Source organism: Anolis carolinensis, unplaced genomic scaffold (genome assembly GCF_035594765.1).
Source record: "Anolis carolinensis isolate JA03-04 unplaced genomic scaffold, rAnoCar3.1.pri scaffold_15, whole genome shotgun sequence".
Lineage (NCBI taxonomy): Eukaryota > Metazoa > Chordata > Lepidosauria > Squamata > Dactyloidae > Anolis > Anolis carolinensis.
In genome coordinates this window covers 7,027,985-7,052,015 of record NW_026943826.1, presented here as the reverse complement: position 1 = coordinate 7,052,015, position 24,031 = coordinate 7,027,985, and the positions used below count along the sequence as shown (strand labels likewise).

The 24,031-nt window shown below is 42.9% G+C and overlaps 1 protein-coding gene across 1 annotated transcript in view; it reads right to left on the bottom strand.

Annotated features, from left to right (window-relative positions):
* Nucleotides 1–2,594: 2,594 nt before the first annotated feature.
* c1qtnf12 (C1q and TNF related 12) overlaps nucleotides 2,595–24,031 on the bottom strand; it is a 40,378-nt gene continuing 18,941 nt past the window's right edge. The window contains exons 3-8 of the mRNA XM_062965524.1: nucleotides 21,663–21,774; nucleotides 19,956–20,137; nucleotides 10,826–10,934; nucleotides 10,603–10,693; nucleotides 5,889–5,967; nucleotides 2,595–3,177 (exon numbers count right to left, since the gene is read on the bottom strand). Coding sequence (XP_062821594.1) covers nucleotides 3,079–3,177; nucleotides 5,889–5,967; nucleotides 10,603–10,693; nucleotides 10,826–10,934; nucleotides 19,956–20,137; nucleotides 21,663–21,774 — 672 coding nt within the window. The 3' untranslated portion in view covers nucleotides 2,595–3,078. The remainder of the gene's footprint in view (nucleotides 3,178–5,888; nucleotides 5,968–10,602; nucleotides 10,694–10,825; nucleotides 10,935–19,955; nucleotides 20,138–21,662; nucleotides 21,775–24,031) is intronic.

Genomic DNA, 24,031 nt, shown 5'->3' with positions numbered 1-24,031 from the left:
TCTAGATGATCTCACCAGGCCATCAGAAGACCATAGATAAGGAAAGGGACCCTCAAAGGCTATCTAGATGATCTCACCAGGCCATCAGAAGACCATAGATAAGGAAAGAGACCCTCAAAGGCCATCTAGATGATCTCACCAGGCCATCAGAAGACCATAGATAAGGAAAGGGACCCTCAAAGGCGATCTACATGATCTCACCAGGCCATCAGAAGACCATAGATAAGGAAAGAGACCCTCAAAGGCCACCTAGATGATCTCACCAGGCCATCAGAAGACCATAGTTAAGGAAAGAGACCCTCAAAGGCCATTTAGATGATCTCACCAGGCCATCAGAAGACCATAGATAATAAGGAAAGAGACCCTCAAAGGCCATCTAGATGATCTCACCAGGCCATCAGAAGACCATAGATAATAAGGAAAGAGACCCTCAAAGGCCATCTAGATGATCTCACCAGGCCATCAGAAGACCATAGATAAGGAAAGGGACCCTCAAAGGCCACCTAGATGGTTTCATAAGACCATAGGTAAGGAAACGGGTCCCCAAAGGCCATCTAGACAGTCTCATAGGACCATAGGTAAGCAAAGAGACCTTCAAAAGCCATCTAGATGGTCTCATAGGACCATAGCTAAGCAAAGAGACCTTCAAAAGCCATCTAGATGGTCTCATAGGACCATAGCTAAGCAAAGAGAACTTCAAAGGCCATCTAAATAATCTCATCAGGCCATCAGAAAACCGTAAGATTTTCATAAGACCATAGGTAAGGAAACGGGTCCCCAAAGGATATCTAGACGGTCTCATAGGACCATAGGTGAGCAAAGAGACCTTCAAAAGCCATCTAGATGGTCTCAAAAGACCATCGCTAAGCAAAGAGACCTTCAAAGACCATCTAGACGATCTCATAAGACCATAGATAGGCAAAGAGACCTCCAAAAACCAGGTACACTTAGATCAACCCTAAGTCTAAAGTTTAGTACAGGGGCCAGGTCAATGACTTTGAAGGGCTGCATCCAGCCCACGGGCCTTAGTTTGGGGACCCCTGGTCTATACAAAGCAGAATACAGCAAAAAAAAGGGTAGCAATAGGTATCCTGTGAGACAAGGCTAAAGGAAGATGTCTTTCTGGTTGTGTGATATTATAGAGGCAAAGCTGAGAAGGTCAAAGGGCCGGGACATTTGGATGAGCAGGGACAGATCTGGATCAACAAAATGTCCTGCGTTCCTAGTCTTCTTGAGAGATTGATGTTCAACGTCCTTCCAAATTTACGGTGGTGCAAGGGGTTAAACCAGTGGTTCCCAAAGTGGGCGCTACCGCCCCCTTGTGGGCACGGCAGCGATCTAGGGGGGCGGTGATGGCACCTATTAGGACACGGGGGCGGGGCCAGAGGAGGGGCGGGGCCTCTTCCCAAGTGCTGGAGACAGGGCTGAGCCCAAGATGCCTGTTAGGACACAGGGGGCGGAGCTAGAGGAGTGGGCGTGGCTTCTTCCCAAGAGCCCGAGACAGGGCTGAGCCTCTATACCTCTCCTGAGAGGCCTTTTAGGACTAAAGGGCGGGGCTAGGGGTGTGGGTAGGGGTGGGGCCTCTTCCCAAGAGCGTGAGACAGGGCTGAGCCTCTGTAGACCTCCCCTGAGACACTTGTTAGAACAAGGGGGTGGGGTACAGAGGTTCAGCCTCGTCAGGCACTTGAGAAGAGGCCCCGCCCACTCCTCTGGCCCCGCCCCCTGTGTCCTGGCAGGCGCCGCAGGACAGGGATAGAAGCTCAGCCCTGCCTCAGAGCTCGTAACTCCGCCCATCCCAGTCCTGGCCTCCCATTTGTGGCCCCGCCCACCTCCCATCGCAGCCCTGCATCTTGGACTAGGGGAGAGGCTCAGCCCCGCCCTCTTGAGCAGGAGCCACGCCCACCCCTCTAAGCCACGCCTCCCTTTCCAGGGGGCGCTGAGTAATATTTTTTTCTGGAAAGGGGGTGACAGGCCAAATAAGTTTGGGAACCACTGGGTGAAACCCTTGTGTTGCTGAACTGCTGATCTCAGGGTTGGCAGATCGAATCCGCCCAGGCTTAGCACAGCGGGCTAAACCGCTAGCTGCAGAAATTCCTGCCAATCGAAAGGTTGGCAGTTCAAGCCCTGGTCGGGGTGAGCACCCGGCGTCAGCCCCAGCTCACCTGCCCAGTTAGCAGGTTGAAAGCAGAAATGTGAGTAGATAAATAGGTACCGCTTTTAGTGGGGTGGTAATAAAGGCACCCTTAAGGAAATCTTGTCAATTAAAAGGTTGACAGTTCAAGGCCCAGGTCAGGGTGAGCACTCGGCGTTGGCCCCAGCTCACCTGCCCAGTTAGCAGGTCGAAAGCAGAAATGTGAGTAGATAAATAGGTACCACCTTTAGCAGGGTGGTAAATAAGGCGCCCATAAGGACATGCCAGTGATTCAATCGGGAGAACGACAAACTCCTCAGCATGGAAGATGGAGCGACAACACGCCCTGTGGCCAGAGTCCAGATGCTGGAAATGGAAAAGATGGGGAAGCCTTTACCTCTGTTTATGTACTGTCTGTCTTTGTTCATTGTATAACAGCATTGAATGTTCTGTAAGAGCGGAATTTAAATAAAGTATATTATTATTGACTATGTCTTTGTGCATCTAGATTGGATTATAGAAATGCTCTCGGTCTGAGGCTAGCTTTGAAGAGACTTAGGTCCAAAACATGTGCTGGAGTTTCAATGATAGATCCACACCAGAAACATCTGTATCTCAAATGCGGCTCAAATGAGGCCCAAACACTCACGGGCTTAGACTCGATTAGGTAAGTTGGATTTAACGCTATCCATTGTTGGAACAGAAAGGGATTTCAAATCCACCAACAGAGAGAACTTGATCCAAGCCTTGGATCCTGGACAAAGGAGTTCATGTTCTCTTCTATTGTTCCGTCACTTTTTGGAAGGAGAGGAAGGAGATTGGCTTCATTCCGCTGCAGACGACCGGGAGCAAAGATGAAAAAATCGTCCAAGACAACGTCCAAGCAGGGTTTGCAGGATTGGTTTCTTTCCCCACTTGGTCCCATTGGGTCATGGAGTCGTCTGGGATCAGACCCCCACCAGCATCCCCATGAAATCGGAGCCACTCTGGATGGTGACCGGTGCCCCGGCACTGTTGTCGACAAATATCGAAGTGTACTGCCCAGCCTACATTACAGAAGAGCAAAGAGATAGACAAGTTAGAGAGGAAAGGAAGAGAATCAACACCAGTGAAAACAACGGACTTGTAGGACGTTGCCTTTTTGTGGCACAATGGGTTAAACCCTTGTGCTGCTGAACTGCTGACTTGAAGGTTGGCAGTTCAAATCCGTGGGACGGGGTGAGCTCCCGCTGTTAGCCCATGCAAATGTGAGTAGATGAATAGGTACTGCTTCAGCGGGATAAGGCAAAGAGACAATCCAAGCAATCTTGGCTCCTTGGCTTGAAAATGGAGAAAAGTACCTCCCCAGAGACAGAGATGAGGACTACTTCCACAGCCGGAAATGAAAGGAGAAGCCTTTGCCTTTGTTTGTGTGTCACATTGTATACGATTGTAAAGGCATTGAATGTTTGCCTATGTATGTAGATGGTATGTAGAGTATCTGAGTCCCCTAGGAGAGAAGGGCGGAATATAAATAAAGTGTATTATTATTATTATTATTATTATTATTATTATTATTATTACTACCATGCTGCTATTTAGAGCCAAGATTCACTTGTCATACGCTCCAAGCAGTCTTGCCGTCCACACAACCAGGAGGTGTCTAGAGACAACGCAGGCTCCTCAGCTTGGAAACAGAGAAGAGCACCTCCCTGTAAACAAAAATGAGCACTGCCTCCAAAGCCGGAAATGAAAGGAGAAGCCTTTGCCTTTGTTTGTGTTTGTGTGTCTCACTGTATATGATATAAAGGAGGAGCCTTTGCCTTTGTTTGTGTGTCTCACTGTATATGATATAAAGGAGAAGCCTTTGCCTTTGTTTGTGTGTCTCATTGTATATGATATAAAGGAGAAGCCTTTGCCTTTGTTTGTGTGTCTCACTGTATATGATATAAAGGAGAAGCCTTTGCCTTTGTTTGTGTGTCTCACTGTATATGATATAAAGGAGAAGCCTTTGCCTTTGTTTGTGTGTCTCACTGTATATGATATAAAGGAGAAGCCTTTGCCTTTGTTTGTGTGTCTCATTGTATATGATATAAAGGAGAAGCCTTTGCCTTTGTTTGTGTGTCTCATTGTATATGATATAAAGGAGAAGCCTTTGACTTTGTTTGTGTTTGTGTGTCACATTGTATATGATTGTAAAGGCATTGACTGTTTGCCTATATATGTAGATGGTATGTAGATGGTGTAATCCACTCTGAGTCCCCTAGGAGAGAAGGGTGGAATATAAATAAAATGTATTATTATTATTATTATTATTATTATTATTATTACTACTACTACTACCATGCTGCTATTTAGAGCCAAGATTCACTTGTCATACGCTCCAAGCAGTCTTGCCGTTCACACAACCAGGAGGTGTCTAGAGACAACGCAGGCTCCTCAGCTTGGAAACAGAGAAGAGCACCTCCCTGTAAACAAAAATGAGCACTGCCTCCAAAGCCGGAAATGAAAGGAGAAGCCTTTGCCTTTGTTTGTGTTTGTGTGTCTCACTGTATATGATATAGAGGAGAAGCCTTTGCCTTTTTTGTGTGTCTCATTGTATATGATATAAAGGAGAAGCCTTTGCCTTTGTTTGTGTGTCTCACTGTATATGATATAAAGGAGAAGCCTTTGCCTTTTTTGTGTGTCTCATTGTATATGATATAAAGGAGAAGCCTTTGCCTTTTTTGTGTGTCTCATTGTATATGATATAAAGGAGAAGCCTTTGCCTTTGTTTGTGTGTCTCACTGTATATGATATAAAGGAGAAGCCTTTGCCTTTGTTTGTGTTTGTGCGTCTCATTGTATATGATATAAAGGAGAAGCCTTTGCCTTTGTTTGTGTGTCTCATTGTATATGATATAAAGGAGAAGCCTTTGCCTTTGTTTGTGTTTCTCATTGTATATGATATAAAGGAGTAGCCTTTGCCTTTGTGTGTGTGTCTCATTGTATATGATATAAAGGAGAAGCCTTTGCCTTTGTTTATGTTTGTGTGTCTCACTGTATATGATATAAAGGAGAAGCCTTTGCCTTTTTGTGTTTGTGTGTCTCATAGTATGATATTAAGGAGAAGCCTTTCCCTTTGTGTTTGTGTGTCTCATTGTATACGATATAAAGGAGAAGCCTTTGCCTTTGTTTGTGTTTGTGCGTCTCATTGTATATGATATAAAGGAGAAGCCTTTGCCTTTGTTTGTGTTTCTCATTGTATATGATATAAAGGAGTAGCCTTTGCCTTTGTGTGTGTGTCTCATTGTATATGATATAAAGGAGTAGCCTTTGCCTTTGTGTGTGTGTCTCACTGTATATGATATAAAGGAGAAGCCTTTGCCTTTGTTTATGTTTGTGTGTCTCACTGTATATGATATAAAGGAGAAGCCTTTGCCTTTGTTTGTGTGTCTCATACACAAACAAAGGCAAAGGTTTCTCCTTTATATCATAGTATATGATATAAAGGAGAAGCCTTTGCCTTTGTTTGTGTATTTGTGTTTCATTGTATGTCATCGTAACAATATATTGTGTCGGTTTATATGCTGTAACTCTCCTCGGGGAGAAGGCCAGAATATAAATAAAGTGTTATGGTTATTTTATTATATGGGAAGGGTGTTCATGGGTGACACACAACACTTTGGGAGATCTTGTATGGAGTAAAGAGGCAACGGATATTTAAAACATTGGGAAAAGCTGAAAAACACAATTTCAGACCACAGGTTGGGAACCACTGATATAGACTGCCGACTTACCTGTAGCTGCAGCAATCCATGGACATTCACAGTGAAGATCTTGCTATTGCTTTCCAGGCCAGCAATGATTTCCAAAGACCTGGAGGTGCAAAACAAGAAGAGGGAATGGGCACCAAAGCCATCAGAGAAAAACTCCGAATCAGACAATACAAACAATACAACAGCCAGCAGAGTGTCTGCTGTGGACTCACCTTGTTGTGTTTATAATAATAATAATAATAATAATAATAATAATAATAATAATAATAATAATAATAATACAGTCCTAGACACTTGGGAAGTGTTCGACTTGTGATTTTGTGATACGAAATCCAGCATATCTATCTTGTTTGCTGCATCATAAAATTAATAATAATAATAATAATAATAATAATAATAATAATAATACACGGGAAGTGTTTGACTTGTGATCCAATACAACAGCCAGCAGAGTGTCTGCTGTGGACTCATCTTGTTGTATTTCAAAATAATAATAATAATAATAATAATAATAATACAGTCCGAGACACTTGGGAAGTGTTTGACTTGTGATTTTGTGATACAAAATCCAGCATATCTATCTTGTTTGCTGCGTCATAAAATAAATAAATAAATAAATAAATAAATAATGATGATAATAATACACTTGTGAAGTGTCCGATGTGTGATCCAATACAACACCCAGCAGAGTGTCTGCTGTGGACTCATCTTGTTGTATTTCAAAATAATAATAATAATCATAATAATAATAATAATAATAATAATAATAATACACTTGGGAAGTGTCCGACGTCTGATCCAATACAACAGCCAGCAGAGTGTCTGCTGTGGACTCATCTTGTTGTGTTTCAAATAATAATAATAATAATAATAATAATAATAATAATAATAATAATACACTTGGGAAGTGTCCGATGTCTGATCCAATACAACACCCAGCAGAGTGTCTGCTGTGGACTCATCTTGTTGTATTTCAAAATAATAATAATAATAATAATAATAATAATAATAATAATAATAACAGTCCTAGACACTTGGGAAGTGTTCGACTTGTGGTTTTGCGAAACGAAATCCAGCATATCTATCTTGTTTGCTGTGCCATACAACGTCGTTGTGTTGATGATAATAATAATAATAATAATAATAATAATAATAATAATAATAATAATAATAATAATACACTTGGGAAGTGTCCGACGTGTGATCCAATACAACAGCCAGCAGAGTGTCTGCTGTGGACTCATCTTGTTGTGTTTCAAATAGTAATAATAACAAAGAGTTATCATCCTGTGGTCTAAGAAGGCAATATTGTAAGTTTGTATTGTCAACTGAAAAGAGGATCTCAACTATGCCATTGAGCACAAGATGAGCTCCCGAATAATCTCAAAATAGTAGGCTTACACTAAAGCCCTTGCCAAGCTACCAGGTTAGCTCCAGAGAGGAACATTATTACATCCAAAGCTTCTCCTCCAGCCAACAAAAATGTGAAGAACAAGGCCTGGAAAGTATCCTCCGAGGCTCCATTCCCCAATAAACGGCTTAAATGAGAACTTTTAATGGGGAGATCGGATCCATTTGGGAGGATGAAGGGCACGGCTGCGTTCCCAACCCTCGCTTCATGAGCACCGTGGGATTTCAAGGGCTGCCAGAAAGGTTACATTTATTCTGCCTTTGTTCCGGCCGAGTTTTGTCTCCCGGTGCCAGGTGCAAAGAATGAAGAACAACCAACTGGGAGAAGATCCAAAGTGGAAACGGTTCTGCCAGGAAAACGGAGAGGGTGGAGTTTGGGGGAAAGAGTAGGCGAACGGCACTGCCCTCTACTGCAAGGATGCTTATGTTTGCAAGGTGGGGAGAGCGATGCCTTCGCTTGAGTCACTTCCCTAAGATAGTGGAGAGATGGGATAGTTTCAGAGAAACGTAGTTTCTGAGACCTGGGATCTATATATACTGCAAAGCCCAAGCTTGACCAAGGGCCTATGTATTAGGTATGTCCAAAAAATCGTTTTGATTCTTATATCGGAATTATATTGGATTGTTCCCGCTTTTTGAGACGCATTCCGAGACGTTGTCTCACGGCGCAACCGGCAATGTAATTTGAACCATCGTTGGCCCATTCTCTAATTGGCTCTTAATGTTTGGTTAATTTTTTTCCCCCCCAAAAATTTTTTTAAATATATTTTTTAAAATATTTTTTTAAAAAATTTTTGTTTCTTGAATGGGAGCTTAGCGCAGTCTAAATACTGTCAAAAGTGATGGTTTGTATAGTGTGAAATGTCACTCATTGTTAAAGCGAATGTATGTAATGCTTTGGTAAGCATTCCAGTAGAGCAGTGGTTAAATGCATAGATTTAGATTTACCGCTAGAGAGACTTTGTGTAGCTTCCATTACGTAGCTGGACATAAGTCACTGGAAAGGAATGTGGGTAGTGACAAGTTTATCAATCCTATGGGACGTGTGTGTTAGCTGCTCCGGCTGCGCTTGTGTATATACAGTAGAGTCTCACTTATCCAACACTCACTTATCCAATGTTCTGGATTATCCAACACATTTTTGTAGTCAATGTTTTCTCTACATCGTGATATTTTGGTGCTAAATTAGTAAATACAGTAATTACTACGTAGCATTACTGCGTATTGAACTACTTTTTCTGTCAAATTTGTTGCAGAACATGATGTTTTGGTGCTTACTTTGTAAATCTAATTTGGTGTTTAATAGGCTTCTCCTTAATCTCTCCTTATTATCCAACATATTCGCTTATCCAACATTCTGCCGGCCCATTTATGTTGGATAAGTGAGACTCTACTGTATTTTTAAAAATATTTTAAATTTTTTTTTGTTTCTGCAACCTATCTTGAATGGGAGCTTAGCGCAGCCTAAATAGTGTCAAAAGTGATGGTTTGTATAGTGTGAAATGTCACTCATTGTTAAAGCGAGTGTGTGTAATACTTTGGTAAGCATTCCAGTACAGCAGTGGTTAAACACATAGATTTAGATTTACCGCTAGAGAGACTTTGTGTAGCTTCCACTACGTAGCCGGACATAAGTCACTGGAAAGGAATGTGGGCAGTGACAAGTTTATCAATCCTATGGGACGTGTGTGTTAGCTGCTCTGGCTGTGCTTGTGTACATAGCTGTAAATAACTTCAATAAAAGTTCTGAACCGCCAGTCTCGGCAGACAGCTATGCGTGGATGTTTGTTCCTGATGCTACATTGCCGACAGAGGGGAGATTGAGACAGAGCTGTAAGTGTCTCAATTTAACCCTCACAATGACAAGTAGCTCACGAAGTTGGTCAAGATCTACAGAATATCGACAGAAGGCAACATCGTGGAGAAGAAAAAGGTGGAAAGCCAAGCAGGAAAGGGAGCCAGGATGGTGTGAATGGGAAAGGAGGATGAAATAAGAAGTGGGGAAAGTGTAGACCAGCAGGAAAGTGAATATTGTATGTTTTATGTTGATTTTAACTATTGTTTTTTACTGTAATTGATGTTTTTATTGGATAACTGTTTTATTGCTGTGTTTTGATATTTGATTGTTTTATCGGGCAAGGCCCCATGTAAGCCTCCCCGAGTCCCTTCGGGGAGATGGGGCGGGGTATAAAAATAAAGTTATTATATTATTATTATTATTATTATTATTATTATTATTATTATTATTATAGACCAGTGATTCCCAAAGTGGGCACTACCACCCTCTGGTGGGCGCTGCAGTGATCCAGGGGGGCGGTGATGGCACCTATTAGGACACAGGGGCAGGGCCAGTGGAGGGGCGGGGCCTCTTCCCAAGTGCCGGAGACAGGGCTGAGCACCTGAGCCGCCTGTTAGGACACAGGGGGCAGAGCTAGAGGAGTGGCCGTGGCTTCTTCCCAAGAGCCCGAGACAGGGCTGAGGATCTATCCCTCTCCTGAGGCGCTTGTTGGGACACAGGGCGGAGCTAGGGAACAAAGCAGGGCCTCCTTCCAAGAGCCTGAGACAGGGCTGAGCCTCTATACTTCTCCTGACAGGCCTTTTAGGACTAAAGGGCAGGGATAGGGGTGGGGCTAGGGAACGGGGCGGGGCCTCTTCCCAAGAGCGTGAGACAGGGCTGAGCCTCTATACCTCTCCTGGGAGGCCTTTTAAAATTAAAGGGCGGGGCTAGGGGAGGGGGCAGGGCCTCTTCCCAAGAGCCTGAGACAGGGCTGAGCCTCTATATCTCTCCTGAGAGGCCTTTTAGAACTAAAGGGCGGGGCTAGGGGCGGGACTTCTTCCCAAGAGCCTCTGTATACCTCCCCTGAGGTGCTTGTCAGAACTCGGGGGCGGGGTATAGAGGTTCAGCCCCGTCAGGCACTTGGGAAGAGGCCCCGCCCCCTGTGTCCTGGCAAGTGCCGCAAGACAGGGATAGATGCTCAGCCCTGCCTCAGAGCTCGTAACTCCGCCCATCCCAGTTCTAGCTGCCTATTGGTGGCCCCGCCCACCTTCCCCTCGCAGCCCTGTATCTTGGACTAGGGGAGAGGCTGAGCTCCGCCCTCTTGAGCAGGAGCCACGCCCACCCCTCTTAATTTTGTCCCCAAATGTTCTCAAATGAGCTCCAGGAGGCCCTTCCCACCACATCTGGAGGCACTCCGTGACATTACATTTTCGTCAATGTGTATGTTGGAAAACAAAACAGAGAGGAAGGGAAAATAAAATGGAAGAGTAGGAATCCTGACCCCAGAGCCAGCCCCCCATTATAAGTCCAAAAAGGGGCATCGCTCACGTGTATCGATGGCAAAGGGATTCAATGCAGATCAGCACCCGGATGTTATCTCTCGCGCGGAGCTGCAGCTTACTTTTCAGCTCACTGTGATCTTGGGATCGAAGGAAAGAAGAATGAACACAAAATGAGATGAAACAAAGCACGTTGACGGAAAATGGACATCTAAGCATTTAATGCAACCTGTGACACATGGCAAAGAGAAGTGACAAGGTGCCACACTCACCAATGTGGACGTTAGCCGAGAACTGATAAATGCCCGATATGGATGCTGTGAATCTTCCTGTGGTTAAGTTCAGCCCCGATCCTCGGAGGAAAGCTCCTTTGGCCAAAGGCTGTGGAGGAAAAAAAAGAAAATGATATTGAGTCAAATGAGCCAAATATACCTCAATTATTATTATTATTATTATTATTATTATTATTATTTTATTATGACACAGCAAACAAGATAGATATGCTGGATTTCGTATCACAAAACCACAAGTCAAACACTTCCCAAGTGTCTAGGACTGTGTGATGTATTTTCGGATGATGCTGCAGATCCCAGCAGGGTGGCCTTTTGCAGTTGGCAGATCGTGATTTTGTCAATGTCTATTATTATTATTATTATTATTATTATTATTATTATTATTATTATTATTATTATTATTTTATTATGACACAGCAAACAAGATGGATATGCTGGATTTCGTTTCACAAAACCACAAGTCAAACACTTCCCAAGTGTCTAGGACTGTGTGATGTATTTTCGGATGATGCGTGCAGATCCCAGCAGGGTGGCCTTTTGCAGTTGGCAGATCGTGATTTTGTCAATGTCTGTTGTTTCCAAATGCCGGCTGAGATCTTTTGGCACGGCACCCAGTGTGCCCATCACCACCGGGACCACCTGTACTGGTTTCTGCCAGAGTCTTTGAAGTTCAATCTTGAGGTCCTGATAGCGGCTGAGTTTTTCCTGTTGTTTTTCATCAATGCGACTGTCACCTGGGATGGCAACATCAATGATCCAAACCTTATTATTATTATTATTATTATTATTATTATTATTATTATTATTATTATTATTATTATTGTACAAAATCCAGCATACCTATGTTGTTTGCTGTGTCATACAATATAATAATTATAATAATAATAATAATAATAATAATAATAATAATAATAATAACAACAACAACAACTTTATTTTTGTATACCACCTCCATCTCCCCAAAGGGACTCAGGGCGGCTAACATGGGGCCAAGCCCAAACAATTACAATAAAACAAAACAAAATACCGTGTATATATATACTCTAGTATAAGCCGACCCGAATATAAGCCGAGGCACCTAATTTTACCACAAAATAACTGGGAAAACATTGACTCCAGTATAAGCCGAGGGAGGTAAATTTCAGAAATATAAATAGATACTAATAACATTACATTAATTGAGGCATCAGTAGGTTAAATATTTCTGAATATTTACATCAAATTCAAGATAAGACTGTCCAACTCTGATCAAATCATTATTCTCATCTTCTTCAATGTACGTATCCTTTTAATAATAATAGAGTAAAATAATACATGCAATAATAATAATAAATAATACAGGAAAATAACACATGTAATAATAAATAGAGTAAAATAATAAATGCCATAACAAATAATAATAAGATCAGAGTGAAATAATAAATGTATTAATAATAAAAAATAGAGTAAAATAAATGTAATAGAGAAAAATAATAAATGTAATAATACCAATGATAATAGCAAAAAATAATAAATGTACCATATATTCTCGATTATAAGCTGACCCAAAAATAAGCCAACCAGGTATTACTACATTTATTATTTTTCTCTATTACTGTTGCTACTATTACATTTATTTTACTCTATTTTTATTGTTATTAATACATTTATTATTTCACTCTGATCTTATTATTATTGCATTATTATTGCATTCTCCATTATTATTGGTATTGTTACATTTATTATTTTACTGTATTAATTATTATTATTACATTTATTATTTTACTCTGTTATTGTTGTTACTTTTACATTTATTTTACTCTATTTTTATTGTTATTAATACATTTATTATTTCACTCTGATCTTATTATTATTGCATTATTATTGCATTCTCCATTATTATTGGTATTGTTACATTTATTATTTTACTCTATTAATTATTATTACATTTATTATTTTACTCTGTTATTGTTGTTACTTTTACATTTATTTTACTCTATTTTTATTGTTATTAATACATTTATTATTTCACTCTGATCTTATTATTACTGCATTCTCCATTATTATTGGTATTGTGTCTAGGACTGTGTGATGTATTATTATTATTATTATTATTATTATTATTATTATTATTATTATTATTATTCCATTTATTATTTCACTCTCATTATTAAAAGGATAGAACATCACATTTACATTGAAGAAGATGAAAATAATTATTTGTTCAGAGTTGAATAGTCATATCTTAAATTACAGTTTGATGTAAAGATTCAAAAATATTTAAACTACTGATGTCTCAAGTAATGTAATTTTATCGGTATCTCGGCTTATACTGGAGTCAATGTTTTCTCAGTTTTTTGGTGGTATAATTAGGTGCCTCGGCTTATATTCGGGTCGGCTTATACTCGAGTATATACGGTAAGTATGTATGAACCATGGAAGGTTGAATATACTCCCCGTTTGAGCCGAAGCTGGCAGTCCTTTTTGACAGCTCCATTTCTTCCCTGCTTCATTAAAAGCAATTAAACCCAACCGAGACAGAGACTTAATTCCCCTGAAACCACGGGCTTGAAATGGGAGGCAATTTCCCGGCACCAGTAAATTGCCACTTGATAAAACATTCCTGTTTCTTCATGTCCTTCTCTCTCGGCCCCTCCTTTGCAGATGAAGGTAAAAACAGAGTCGACATGAAGCTCCAGAAAGAGAAATCAGGCATGTGCTTCCCAATTTTACTTTGGTTCCATCATCCTTGCTGGTCTTGGAGACATCAGATCTCAAGGTTCAAGACCACAACAATAGACTATATGGGTCTCCAGGCATGGGCAAACTTCGGCCCTCCGGGTGTTTTGGACTTCAGCTCCCACAATTCCTAAAAGAACTTCCGAATTCTTCTGATTTCCGAATGTTTACGAATCATTTGCACATGCCTAATGGCTAGGGCTTATGTACACATAGAGCAGTGATTCCCAAAGAGGTGGGTGCTGCAGCGATCCAGGGGGGCGGTGAGGGCACCTATTAGGACACGGGGCGGGGCCTCTTCCCAAGTGCCGGAGACAGGGCTGAGCACCTGAGGCGCCTGTTAGGACACAGGGGGCGGAGCTAGAGGAGTGGGCGTGGCTTCTTCCCAAGAGCCCGAGACAGGGCTGAGAATCTATACCTCTCCTGAGGCTCTTGGGTCACAGAGGGCGGAGCTAGGGAAGGGGGCGGGACCTCCTTCCAAGAGCCTGAGACAGGGCTGAGCCTCTATACCTCTCCTGAGAGGCCTTTTAGGACTAAAAGGCAGGGCTAGGGTTGGGGGCGGGGCCTCTTCCCAAGAGCCTCTGTATACCTCCCTTGAAGCGCTTGTTAGAACACGCGGGCGGGGTATAGAGGTTCAGCCCCATCAGGTGAAAGGGGTGATTTGGGAGTACCCCAATCACTTACAATACCCGAGTTTGCCAAGCCGCTATGAGACCACTTCAGAGACCAAAATAGTTGAGGACAAAACACCTTTATTGTAGCTACAGACAGACGGTGACCACACGTAGCAGTGAAGCCAGCAAAAATCGTCTGCCCCGAATGCTTCCTTCAGGGCATTTTTATAATGAACTTGTTTATCACATTTCTAGTTCCTCTTTCTGGACTGGGTTTACTGGAAATCCCCCAGTTCAGTTTGTGGTTAGCTAGCGCATCCTGAGTTGTCAACAAGTCCAGGATGTAGCTAACCACGAACTGTAAAACATTTCAACAGGTGCAGCAAAAAGTACATGTATTCCCATGACTTGGGAAGACGCCCCGCCCCCTCCTCTAGCCCCGCCTCCTGTGTCCAGGACAGGGATAGAAGCTCAGCCCTGCCTCAGAGCTCGTAACTCCTGCCATCCCAGTCCTGGCCGCCCATTTGTGGCCCTGCCCACCCCCTCCCCCTCGCAGCCCTGCATCTTGGACTAGGGCAGAGGCTCAGCCCCGCCCTCTTGAGCAGGAGCCACGCCCACCCCTCTAAGCCACGCCCCATTTCCATGGGGCGCTGAGTCATATTTTTTCTGGAAACGGGGCGGCAGGCCAAATAAGTTTGGGAACCACTGTCCTAGACCATGGTTTCCAAACCTTTGACTATTTTGGTTGATCTTCTCGGGACATCTTCCTTCTGGCCAACATCCTTCTTGAATTGTGATACGTGAGGTCAACTTACACACAAGTCTATGCAGTAGAGTCCCTTTCGGCACCCAGACACAGTACCCTGTCATCATGTTGACAAAACCTGCAGACATGTGGCCACATTGAGGCTACAAACCAGGCCCAAAGGTTGGCACGGATGCCCGTCTTCTTGGCATGGGGAAGTCCCGGGTATCCGCCAAGTGTCATTTTGGAAGCACCGACGCCCTCGATTCCACCCCAGACGGATGGCTATTAAGTTGTCATGAGCCTCCTTCTCAGGCTCAATTAAGGTGGCACCAGACGTAGCCTTGCAAAATAATTTGGCCTGTTTGTACCTGAAAGGACAGTCGCTCTCACCTGCTCCCAAAGGCTGTCTTAGAAAGATCTCATCATCCTAGAATTGGAAAGGACTCCAAGGGTCATCCAACCAACCCCCTTCTTCAGCTATACAATTTTTTTGTGTCAGGATTGACTTGAGAAACTGTGAGAGAATTGGCCGTCTGCAAGGACGTTGCCTAGGGGATGCCCGGATATTTTGATGTTTTCATCATCCTTGTGGGAGGCTTCTCCCACGTCCCAGCATGGAGCTGGAGCTGATAGAGGGAGCTCATCCACACTGTCCCTGAGTTCGATTCGATCTGGCAACCTTCAGGTCAGCAACCCAACCTTCAAGTCATCAGTCCTGCCGTAACTCACTGCGCCACCAAGGGCTCCTAGCTATACAGTAAGATACAATCAAAGCACTTTCAACAGAGGTCTTTTCAGCCTCTGCTTAAAAATTATGAGTCTATACTTACCATCCAATGCAACTCAACTTGCGACCATCCAGGTGTTTTTGCCTCCAACTCCAATAATAACAACAATAATAATAATAATAATAATAATAACAACTTTATTTTTATATCTCACTCTCCCCTAGTCCAAGATGCAGGACTGCGAGGGGGAGGTGGGCGGGGCCAAAAATGGGCAGCCAGGACTGGGATGGGTGGAGTTACGAGCTCTGAGGCAGGGCTGAGCTTCTATCCCTGTCCTATGGTGCCTGCCAAGACACAGGGGGCGGGGCTAGAGGAGGGGGCGGGGCCTCTATACCCCACCCCTGTGTTCTAACAAACGCCTCAGGGGTGGTATACAGAGGCTCTTGGGAAGAGGCCCTGCCCCCAGCCCCGCCCTTTAGTCCTAAAACTTCCCGACAGAAAAAGCTGTTTGACTGTGGAATACATTGCCTTGGGGTCCTTCTCTAGAGATTCTTAATCAGAGGCTGGATGACCATCTGTCAGGAATACTTTGATTGTGTCTTCCTCCCTAGCAGAAGGAGATTGGACTGGATGGCATTGAGGTCTTTTCCAACTCTTGGATTCTAGGGATTTATAGTCAGCGGTGTCCAGGCACAGGTGCCCAATTAAGTCAGCAGCTCCTACTTAACAACCACCAGAAGTGGTGTAATCTCTCCTTGTTCCATTGTTGCTCAATAAAGGAAAGATTACACCACTTCATTTCAATAAATGAGCAACAATGGAACAAGGAAAGATTACACCACTTCTGGTGGTTGTTAAGTAGGAGATGCTGACTTAATTGGGCACCTGTGCCTGGACACCGCTGACTATAAATTAGTTTTCAGTATTATTTCAGATTAGTTTTCAGTATCAGAATCCCCTCACCCATCCCTGTCCCCTCTGCCTTGATCCAATCTCCTCAGACCAAGAAAGACCATCCCAAATTTCTGGATATCTGTTTCCCTCTCTCCATGTGAGTCGCCTAACTCTCAAGTTGTGACACACAGTTTGAGAACTGTGCTGGTACAGCTGTACCAGAAGCTCCAACTTAATTTTCTTGCTGCAAATGTTTGCAATCATAGGACAGGCTGCCTGTCAATCATCATTAAGTTTGGTTCCGCCCCTTGTTCAGGGCTCTGGGAGGGAATGAGCCATTTTTAAGTCTGTCTCACTTAGGAAGCTAAGCTATAGGACAGGGGTCCCCAAACTAAGGCCCGGGGGCCGGATGCGACCCTCCAAGGTCATTTACCTGGCCCCCACCCTCATTTATAATATAATATTTTATATCAGTTTTAATAATATACTATATTGTATATACATATGATATTGATAATAATATTATCATTTTATACAATATAATACTAATAATAATACCATATAATAATATTAATTATATGTTATATATTACATATAATATTACAGTATAGTGATATAGTTCAATATAGTAATATATAATGCTAATATTGTGCTATGCTAATAATATAATATATTGTATGTACATACAGCTGCTCTGAGTTCCCTTTGGGGTGAGAAGGGTGGGATATAAATGTAGGAAATAAATGTAGTAAATGAATAAATAAATAATTTTAGACTTAGGCTCGCCCAGAGTCTGAAATGACTTGAAGACACACAACAACAACAACAACAATCCTAATTAACCTGACTATCTCATTGGTCAGAAGCAGGCCCACACCTCCGATTGAAATCCTGATGGGTTTATGTTGGTTAAAATTATTTTAAAATATTGTATTGGTCTTTCATTGTTATTGTTGTTTTGCACTACAAATAAGACATGTGCAGTGTGCATAGGAATTTGTTCGGGTTTTTTCCCCCCAAATGATAATTCGGCCCCTCCACAGTCTGAAGGATTGTGGACTGGCCCTCTGCTTTAAAAGTTTGAGAACCCCTGCTATAGGAAGTAGACCAGCTTGTCCCGTAGAAAAGCTTCATATCTCAATAACATCCGGGGATACAGAACATCCGAGAAATCGGAAACAGGAATTCCAGGGGAAAAGGTCCCAAAAGCTCTGGCTGAGAGCTTACAGCCTCACAACTCCTGAGGGAAACAGCCCTGAAGTTTTCATAGAAACCTCGGAGAGAGAACAGCACCACAGATCCACGGAACCCCAGCGGAAACATCTGCAAGCCTTGGTTGGTAGGTCCACTCGATACCCAGACGTTTTTGGAATCGGTAGTGGGTCCCACATCAGCTAAGCCCATATAATAGACAGCCTGGGAGAGGTTATAAGAGGGTTTTCACAGTAACTACCCCCAGATGGCGTAGTGGACTAAGTGACTTGAAGGTTGGGTTGCTGACCTGAAAGCTGCCAGGTTCGAATCCCACCCGGGGAGAGTGTGGATGAGCTCCCTCTATCAGCTCCAGCTCCATGCGGGGACATGAGAGAAGCCTCCCACAAGGATGGTAAAAACATCAAAACATCCGGGCAATGTCCCCTGGGCAACGTCCTTGCAGACGGCCAATTCTCTCACTCCAGAAGCAACTCCGGTTGCTCCTGACACGAAAAAGCCAACTGCCTGTCCCCTGGGGACAAGACTGAAAGGGTCAACAGTTTGTTAAGGAAACTTTGAAGTGTTATTTGACTCTTGATTTATTATTTGTTCATCATAGAATCATAGAATAGTAGAGTTGGAAGAGACCACATGGGCCATCTAGTCCAACCCCCTGCTAAGAAGCAGGAAATCGCATTCAAAGCACCCCCGACAGATGGCCATCCAGCCTCTGCTTAAAAGCCTCCAAGGAAGGAGCCTCCACCACGGCCCCGGGGAGAGAGTTCCACTGTCGAACAGCCCTTCTCACAGTGAGGAAGTTCTTCCTGATGTTCAGGTGGAATCTCCTTTCCTGTAGTTTGAAGCCATTGTTCCCTTGTGTCCTAGTCTGCAGGGCAGCAGAAAACAAGCTTGCTCCCTCCTCCCTATGACTTCCCTTCACGTATTTGTACATGGCTATCATGTCTCCTCTCAGCCTTCTCTTCTGCAGGCTAAACATGCCCAGCTCTTTAAGCCGCTCCTCATAGGGCTTGTTCTCCAGACCCTTAATCATTTTAGTCGCCCTCCTCTGGACGCTTTCCAGCTTGTCAACATCTCCCTTCAATAAAGACTTTGTTATCTCAAAAGGCCATCCTTTTCAGGGAAATCCTCAACAACCTCTCTTTAGGCACCCTGGCTTCCCGCTGGGCATAAAGTATACGTCCTATACAAAAAGACAATAGTTACAGGCCCAGCGCGTGACAAAACAAGAACCACTTCTTAGCATCCAACTCTAGGATTCCATCTATATATATAAAAGAGTGATGGCATCACGGCGACCCACAAAACAGCAAAACTACAGGCCCCCCAACCTCGAAATTTGACAACACAACCCATCATCCACGCCTCTAGGTTGATACAACAAAAAGAAAAGAAAAATAAAGTCCCTCCCTCCCTCGTTCTTTCCGACTCTCCCTCCCAATTTTTTCTCCCAAAGGGATTGGCTTGGTGGGGACATCGAACCGTGGTTTTACCCTTCTGGTTTTGAATTGCATTATATGGGTCCACATCTATATATATAAAAGGGTAATGGGATCGCGGCACCGGACAAAACAACTAAACTATATAAAAGGGTAATGGAATCACGGCACCAGACAAAACAACTCAACTAAACGCCCCACAACCTTGAAAATTGACAGCACAACCTCTCATCCACGCCTCTACGTTCATCTATATATATAAAAGTGTGATGGCATCATGGCAACCCACAAAACAACAAAACTACAGGCCCCCCAACCTCGAAATTTGACAACACAACCCATCATCCACGCCTCTAGGTTGATACAACAAAAAGAAAAGAAAAATAAAGTCCTAATTAGAGAGGAATAATTGCTTTTATCCAATTGCTGCCAGTTAGAAGGCTAAGCTCCTCCAACTTGGTCTCCTAGCAACCCAATAAAAAATTATAAAAAACACTAAAAAAATTGATACAATAAAATACTATAATAACAGAAAATAACTAAAAACAATACAAGAAAATAATAAAATATAATAAATAAAAATATAACTTACAATAAAATTAATAAAAAAATTGCAAATAACGTCAAATAAAAATTACACAACAATTTTTAACCAATACCACCACCACTTTGCCACAGCAACGCGTGGCCGGGCACAGCTAGTGATTCTATAAAGAGAGAGAGAAAGAAAGAGAGAGAGCTCTAGTGGTGGCTCACCATCTGGAAGTTCTGAAGCTCCATCAAGGTCTTCTTGTCCACCACCAGCTGGCCCTTCAGTTTGCAGTGGAAGGCCTCCTCCACCCGCTTGTAAGGAGAGAGGTCCTCCAAGGAGAACATCAACGGAGGGACCTCGCTGGGAGCAACGGGAAGCTCTGGCGAAGAGCGCCGTTCGGTGGCTTCTGAAAAAAAGAGGGATAAATTAAGAGGCCATCAACTAGACCAGGGGTCCCCAAACTAAGGCCCGGGAGCCGGATGTGGCCCATCGAAGCCATTTATCCGGCCCCCACGGCACAAGGGCAGAAGCGGGTTGGGCTAGATTGCCCAAGGGGTCTCTTCCAAACATCATAATCATTATTATTATTATTATTATTATTATTATTATTATTATTATTAACATTGAGGCTGGGTGGCCATCTGTCAGGGTTGCTTTGCTTGTGCTTTCAGTGCACAAAGGCAGAAGGGGATTGGACTCAATGGCCCAAGGGGTCTCTTCCAACCCTCTATTATTATTATTATTATTATTATTATTATTATTATTATTATTATTATTAACATTGAGACCGGGAGGCCATCTGTCAGGGGTGCTTTGCTTGTTCTTTTTATGCACAAAGGCAGAAGGGGGTTGGACTCAATGGCTCAAGGGTCTATTATTATTATTATTATTGTTATTGTTATTATTATTATTATTGACATTGAGACCGGGAGGTCATCTGTCAGGGGTGCTTTGCTTGTTCTTTTTATGCACAAAGGCAGAAGGGGGGTTGGACTCCATGGCTCAAGGGTCTATTATTATTATTATTATTATTATTATTATTATTATTATTATTATTATTATTAACATTGAGACCGGGAGGCCATCTGTCAGGGGTGCTTTGCTTGTTCTTTTTATGCACAAAGGCAGAAGGGGGGTTGGACTCCATGGCTCAAGGGTCTATTATTATTATTATTATTATTATTATTATTATTATTATTATTATTATTATTATTAACATTGAGACCGGGAGGCCATCTGTCAGGGGTGCTTTGTTTGTTCTTTTTATGCACAAAGGCAGAAGGGGGGTTGGACTCCATGGCTCAAGGGTCTATTATTATTATTATTATTATTATTATTATTATTATTATTATTATTATTAACATTGAGACCGGGAGGCCATCTGTCAGGGGTGCTTTGCTTGTTCTTTTTATGCACAAAGGCAGAAGGGGGGTTGGACTCCATGGCTCAAGGGTCTATTATTATTATTACTATTATTATTATTAACATTGAGACCGGGAGGCCATCTGTCAGGGGTGCTTTGCTTGTTCTTTTTATGCACAAAGGCAGAAGGGGGTTGGACTCAATGGCTCAAGGGTTTATTATTATTATTATTATTATTATTATTATTATTATTATTATTATTATTATTATTATTAACATTGAGACCGGGAGGCCATCTGTCAGGGGTGCTTTGTTTGTTCTTTTTATGCACAAAGGCAGAAGGGGATTGGACTCAATGGCCCAAAGAGTCTCTTCCAACCCTCTTTATTATTATATAATAAATATTAATATAATTATTAATAATAATAATAATAATAATTGCTCGGTGGCCAACTATAGTCCGGCCCTCCAATGGTCCAAAGGATCGTGAACTGGCCCCCCATTTAAAAAGTTTGGAGACCCCTGAACTAGACCTTTGAAGGCGGTCCGTTGTCCTAGAACCCACTTACCTTTCAGCATCTCCTTGAACTCTTGCAATAACACTTCCTGGGTGACTTCCGCCCCAGGGGCTCCCGGGGGGCCCGGAGGACCAGGGGGTCCTGGAGGTCCGACCAACCCGCGCTAAAATCAACACAAAAAGAGGGAAGACGTTGAGAAGGTCAGAAATGTGAAAACACTGCACAAAAGACATATCATCATATGAACCTTGGCTGGGCTTTAGCTCAGCAGGTTAAACCACCAGCTGCGGTAAATCTTGTCACCCGGGTCAGGGTGAGCTCCTGGCCTTTAGCCCAGCTTCCACCTACCTAGCGGTTCGAAAGTAAATGTGAGTAGATAAATAGGTTGTTGGAGAGAGCAACCTTCTCAAGCCTCCTCTATTTGATGTTTGTCTGTTTTATAACATGTTGGTTGATCTCCTGTAGTGTATGTCTTATTTGGTTTGCAGTTTTCTTAGCTCTATGTGCTTAAAGCAGTGGGAGGGGCTGCAGACCATGTGACTGTTTAGAATACAGGATGACAATTGAGGAATGACAGTTGAGGCTTGAGTCTGTTTGAGTGACTAAGCCAGTGTTAGGAGTTAGAAATGACTGTTGAGGCTTGAGTCTGTTTGAGTGCCGAAGCCAGTGTTAGGAGTTAGACATGACCGTTGAGGCTTGAGTCTGTTTAAGTACAGAAGCCAGTGTTAGGAGTTAGACATGACCGTTGAGGCTTGAGTCTGTTAAAGTACAGAAGCCAGAGTAAGAAGTCAGTTGAGGCTTGAGTCTGTTTAAGTACAGAAGCCAGTGTTAGGAGTTAGACATGACCATTGAGGCTTGAGTCTGTTGAAGTACAGAAGCCAGTTTTAGGAGTTAGACATGATTGTTGACGCTTGAGTCTGAGTGCCGAAGCCAGTGTTAGGAGTTAGACATGACCGTTGAGGCTTGAGTCTGTTAAAGTACAGAAGCCAGAGTAAGGAGTTAGAAGTCAGTTGAGGCTTGAGTTGGTTTAAGTACAGAAGCCAGTGTTAGGAGTTAGACATGACCATTGAGGCTTGAGTCTGTTTGAGTGCAGAAGCCAAAGTTAGGAGTTAGACATGACCGTTGAGGCTTGAGTCTGTTTGAGTGCTGAAGCCAGAGTTAGGAGTTAGACATGACTGTTGAGGCTTGAGTCTGTTTGAGTATAGAAGCCAGTGTTAGAGGAGTTAGAAGTCAGTTGAGGCTTAAGTCTGTTGAAGTACAGAAGCCCATGTTAGGGGTTAGAAGTCAGTTGAGGCTTGAGTCAGTTTAAGTACAGAAGCCCGTGTGAGGAGTTAGACATGCCAGTTGAGGCTTAAGTATATTGAAGTACAGAAGCCAGTGTTAGGGGTTAGAAGTCAGTTGAGGCTTGAGTCAGTTTAAGTACAGAAGCAAGTGTTAGGAGTTAGACATGACCATTGAGGCTTGAGTCTGTTTGAGTGCCGAAGCCAGTGTTAGGAGTTAGAAATGACAGTTGAGGCTTCAGTTTGTTTGAATGCCGAAGCCAGAGTTAGGAGTCAGACATGACCGTTGAGGCTTGAGTCTGTTTGAGTGCCGAAGCCAGAGTTAGGAGTTAGACATGACAGTTGAGGCTTGAGTCAGTTTAAGTACAGAAGCCAGTGTTAGGAGTTAGCCATGACTATTGAGGCTTGAGTCTGTTTGAGTATAGAAGCCAGTGTTAGAGGAGTTAGAAGTCAGTTGAGGCTTAAGTCTGTTGAAATACAGAAGCCCGTGTTAGGGGTTAGAATCATAGAATAGTAGAGTTGGAAGAGACCTCATGGGCCATCCAGTCCAACCCCCTGCTAAGAAGCAGGAAATCGCATTCAAAGAAGTCAGTTAGAAGTCATGTGAAGTCAGTTGAAGCCCGTGTTAGGAGTTAGACATGACAGCTGAGGCTTAAGTATATTGAAGTACAGAAGCCCGTGTTAGGGATTAGAAGTCAGTTAAGGCTTGAGTCAGTTTAAGTACAGAAGCAAGTGTTAGGGGTCAGACATGACTGTTGAGGCATGAGTCTGTTTGAGTGCAGAAGCCAGTGTTAGAGTTAGAAATGACAGTTGAGGCTTCAGTTTGTTATAATGCCGAAGCCGGAGTTAGGAGTCAGACATGACTGTTGAGGCATGAGTCTGTTTGAGTGCAGAAGCCAGTGTTAGAGTTAGAAATGACAGTTGAGGCTTCAGTTTGTTATAATGCCGAAGCCGGAGTTAGGAGTCAGACATGACCGTTGAGGCTTGAGTCTGTTTGAGTGCAAAAGCTAGTGTTAGGAGTTAGAAATGACTGTTGAGGCTTGAGTCAGTTTAAGTACAGAAGCCAGTGCTAGGAGTTAGAAATGACAGTTGAGGCATGAGTCTGTTTAAGTACAGAAGCCAGTGTTAGGAGTTAGACAT